At 38.3% G+C, this 4731-nt stretch overlaps 1 protein-coding gene across 1 annotated transcript; it reads right to left on the reverse strand.

The window, feature by feature from the left end:
- Window positions 1-1510: 1510 nt before the first annotated feature.
- On the reverse strand, window positions 1511-2815 carry LOC149836332 (uncharacterized). Its single transcript, XM_090010855.1, has 2 exons — window positions 2585-2815; window positions 1511-1762 (listed from the first exon to the last, which is right to left on the reverse strand). Exons 1-2 carry the CDS (start codon window positions 2804-2806, stop codon window positions 1676-1678), a joined length of 309 nt encoding a protein of 102 aa, XP_089866981.1. The 5' UTR covers window positions 2807-2815; the 3' UTR covers window positions 1511-1675.
- Window positions 2816-4731: the final 1916 nt, after the last annotated feature.

Here is a 4731-nt window from a genome sequence, read left to right on the forward strand (position 1 = left end):
CAGACAAGAGCCTCTTATCCCTATGTGAACGAGCCATAATCCATTAATAGTCATCTTGAGATTGCTCAATATAAAAGAAGGGGAATGCAAGAGATTTTTTAACGTTTCAGTCACAGACAACTAGATGCGGGATATTTAGAAGAAAAGCATTGACGTGATCCAGCGTCCAAACAGTCTTTCAAGGTTAAGGTTCTTGACAGCTTCAAGAAGAACACGATCGATTAAATGAGGTTTTTTTTACAGAGCCTTTGACCCAAATCTGAAAGAAAACAAGTATTGATACTATTTTGTTGTTTCCATTGCATACCCCCAAGATTTTTTTATCCACTAATGGAAGCAGCCTTCCAAAAGGCAACTGCCCTTTTACCACTTCTACCAAGAGCATGAGAGGGTATCTTCTCCCAACAGCAGGAGCCACCTTTAGGCGTCTCACCACTCACATCTGGAATCTTCATTGCAGAAATTCTCTAACAGCTTCAAAATGGGACTGAATGCTTCCATGTTTCAAAAGCTAAAACAATATCTAAATCCCAAATATTTAAGAAGTGTACCAAATTGGTCTAGGGATGGCAGTGGACAGGGGGAAAATGGGTTCTGCCCTGCCTCGCCCCGTTTGGACGGGAGATGGAAGACATGAAACGGGGATTGAGGTTAAAATCAAAACCTGTGCCGGGATGGACTTACGCTTTTCCCCACCTCGCCCCATCCCCAACCCTATCCCTATCCCGATCCCGATCCCGATCCCGGCCTTGCCTTGCCCCACCCCGCCCATCCCCAATCCTTCTTTAGAGATGGCAATGGACTTAGGAAAAACTGGTCCTAGACAGACTGGGGATGGAAGACATGAAATGGGGATGGAGGTTAAAATCAAAACCCATGCGGGGACAGAGTGTAGGATTTTAAGAAGGGACAGGGGTGAAGACCTTGTCTCCCCCTCACCCTGGTCCACTGCCATACCTATAAATTGGTCTTATAGAATTTGGTGCATCGGTTGATCTTTTTTTTATTTAAGGAACGTTTATCGGTTGATCATTGATGTAACATACTGACCATAGCAAGATATGATGGGATCAGGTTTAGGTTGGTATCATTTTGAGATCCGGATCTAACACTACAACAGAGCAGTAGATTAGCGACGACCACCTTTCGTCGCTAATCCGTCGCTAATCCGTCGCTAACCATGTTAGCGACGGATTAGCGACAACGCGGCGACAGTATGCTTACGTCGCGAATATTTCGACGCTAACTGGCGACGGAATTATTCCGTCGCCAAGTCCGTCGCTAATTGCGACGGAATAACGAGCGCTATATTCCGTCGCCAATCCGCCGGTACTAAACGGCGACCACGGCGTGGCGACGGATTTAATTCCGTCGCTAAGCCGTCGCTAGATTAATATGAATAGCGACGGAATCATCCGTCGCTAATCTGTCGCAAAAACGAAAAAAAATCAAAAAAAAATTATTTAAAAATTAATTACGGAGAACTGTACAATTTATATTTCCTGTACAATTTATATTTCCTGTAAATAAAAAACAAACCACACAAAAAAATTCATATAACAAGTATCTATAATAATTAATCGTTCCACCTTAAAACTAAAAAGTTTAATTATTTACAATTCAACAATTACAATTAGGAAAAATAAAAAAAATAGAACTTCTTCAACACAGTCCTCTAATCATCGCCAAGATTTTGTGCGTCTTCTTGTTCATTGTCTTTATCTGTCCCTTCAGCTCCACTACCCTGATTATCGCTAGCAGCCTACACAAGAAAAGAACAGTCAGTATTGATAAACAAAATATAATGAAATAAATTACACACTATATGTGATTCTATCATGTGCTCATGTGTGATCTAAGGCAATAAAAAAACTCTATATGTGATTCTATCATGCTCATATGTGTGCTAAGGCAGTCAAAAAACTGAATATGTGATTATAGCATGTTCATATGTGTTCTAAGGCATATAAAAAAACTCTATATGTGATTCTACCATGCTCAGATGTGCTTTAAGGCAAGCAAAAAACTATATATGTGATTCGATCATGCTCGTATGTGTGCTAAGGCAGTAAAAAAATTGAATATGTGAATATAGCATGCTCATATGTGCTCTAAGGCAGGCAAAGCCAAAAATTTTATATGTGATTCTATCATAAATGATATATAACATGTTCATATGTGTTCTAAGGCAGTTAAAAAACTCTATATGTTATTATAGCATGTTCATATGTGTGCTAAGGCAGTCAAAAAACAGAATATGTGATTATAATATGCTCATATGTGTTCTTAGGCAGTAAAAAAACTGAATATGTGATTATAGCATGCTTATGTGTTCTAATGCAATCAAAAAAACTTTATATGTGATTCTATCATGCTCATATGTGCTCTAAGACAGACAAAAAGTTAAATATATATATATGTGATTCTATCATGCTCATATGTGTGCTAAGGCAGTAAAAAAATTGAATATGTGATTATAGCATGTTCATATGTGTTCTAAGGCATCTAGAAAAACTCTATATGTGATTCTACCATGCTCAGATGTGCTTTAAGATAGTCAAAAAAACTATATATGTGATTATACCTGAGAGGGACCTGGAATCGAAGATCCCCTATCCTGAACAGCGGCCTTGATCTCATTTCGGAGAAAGGGGGCGACGGTGTATTGGAAGTAGTTATTCAGTGATTCATTAATGATCTCGCGTACATCATCACCGGAAAGAATAGTCGGCTGCTTGGAGCTTATGTCGGCGCAAGAAGTTGGTGAGCCGTAACTGGAAGAACCAATAACTGGTGAAGTGTTCATATTACTCCCAAACCCGAACACGCGACCTTTTTTGGGTTCACCTGCTGCAGTCACCCATGCTGTAGGATCAAATGATGGATGCTGAGTAGCGTCTTCACCATATCGCTCTACCATTTGTTGCTCATATGCCTCCTACAAAATAATGTTTAAAGTATTCATTAATAATTAATGATAACATTATGATGACTTGCATATATATTGCAATGATTATTAATAGAATTAATACATACCGTTGTCGTTCTCGCCTTCTCTGATACGAAGACTCCCGTGGTCTTCCGTTTATGTGTTTCTACAAACACATCCTTATATGGTACACTGCCTCCTTTTTCTGCTTCCTGCGAAGTTAAATGACAAAAGATTTAGTACACAAATTTGCAACTATACTTATAAAATTAATATTATATATTGATGAGTTACCATTTTCTTTAGGTGGCTCCCAAATGTCTTAGATCCACCTGTGTGTAGATGGGCTTCGGGCATCTTCGATCGATTTTGTGAAGCCTTCGCAGAGCGATTTTTAAATGCATCTCCCGCCCACATATCGCACATTTCATCCCAGTAATCTCTCCTGATAGTAATAGGACCATGGCCCTTCCACAGTAATGGATCATCTACTACGCCAGATGCTTTTTTTGCTGCAGTCTTCATAGTGTGCAGCATGTCTGCAAATCGATTGGCAGCCACCTTCTGCCACACCTTCCTTGCATCATTTTCTTCCACCGTAGTTGCAAAGCGATTCGAAGCCTACAAATATTTTCAGAAAGTTAGTAGACATTGCTTAAATAAATTAAATATGAAACACATTAACTATGAGGAACAACTGTATACCATGAATGAGGACCACAATCTGTCTAATACCTCCTTTGGGTACTCTTTCCATTGAGCAACTGGTCCTGGTAGATGTTGAAGAAGTGAATTCCTAATCTCCCGTACTACTTCTTGTGGCTCAAACCTCGTGCTGCACATGAATTGTTACACAGTAAATATCAATATAAAATATTTAAAAGATATGCAATAATTGAAAACAAAATACTTACGGTCGATTATCGATATACACTATTCGAATGAGTCTTCTTGTGCCAGCCTGTGAAGACCCTGTTTCCTGTGTTGGCTGTTGACTTGTGCGATCAACTGGTGTAGGTGGGTCGTATACAGGCGCAACATCATCTGTAAAAAAATACACACCAAGTTCTCAGAATGTGCATTTGAACTAATCAAGCATCTAATTAGTTATATGATATACCTATCACAGGAGCCCGTGAAGATGAAGGTTGAGCCTGGCTACTACTGGATGAGCGACCACTATAACCTCCACGAACCATATTCTAACAAATAACATATGTCATACAATACATTCAAATAATTCACATCAAGTATTACAATGCATTCAAGTCATTCACATCAAGCATTGCAATGCATTCAAATAATTCAAATCATTGACATCAAGTATTGCACTAATTCAAATCATTCGTTAATTGCATAAATTATAATACATTCAGATAAATTACAATGCATTCGAATCATTCGTATCAAGTATTACAATACATTGAAATAAAATTTTTAATCATTCACACCAAGTATTGCAATACAACTCACAGCAATGTTAGAGACATATCCATCTGGAAATCTCAGTTGTCTCAACCATTGACATACATGTTTTATTTGATCAGGTCCGAGCACGTACTTCGCCTTTGGTTTCAGTACTTTGCCATTATACTCTTTGAGTTCCAATTCTGGTCTTTTACATATTAATTTTAAATCCATACGGGCCTTCGGATTATCCTTCGTTTTTCCTTTAATATTCATTACTGTATTGAACACATTATCAAACACATTTTTCTCTACATGCATCACATCCAAATTATGTCGTATCAATAGGGTCGGCCAATACGGTAGTTCCCAAAAAATAGATTTTTTCGTCCAAT

Source organism: Nuphar pumila, chromosome 6 (genome assembly GCF_984573655.1).
Source record: "Nuphar pumila chromosome 6, dmNupPumi1.hap1.1, whole genome shotgun sequence".
In the NCBI taxonomy this organism is placed as follows: Eukaryota; Viridiplantae; Streptophyta; class Magnoliopsida; order Nymphaeales; family Nymphaeaceae; genus Nuphar; species Nuphar pumila.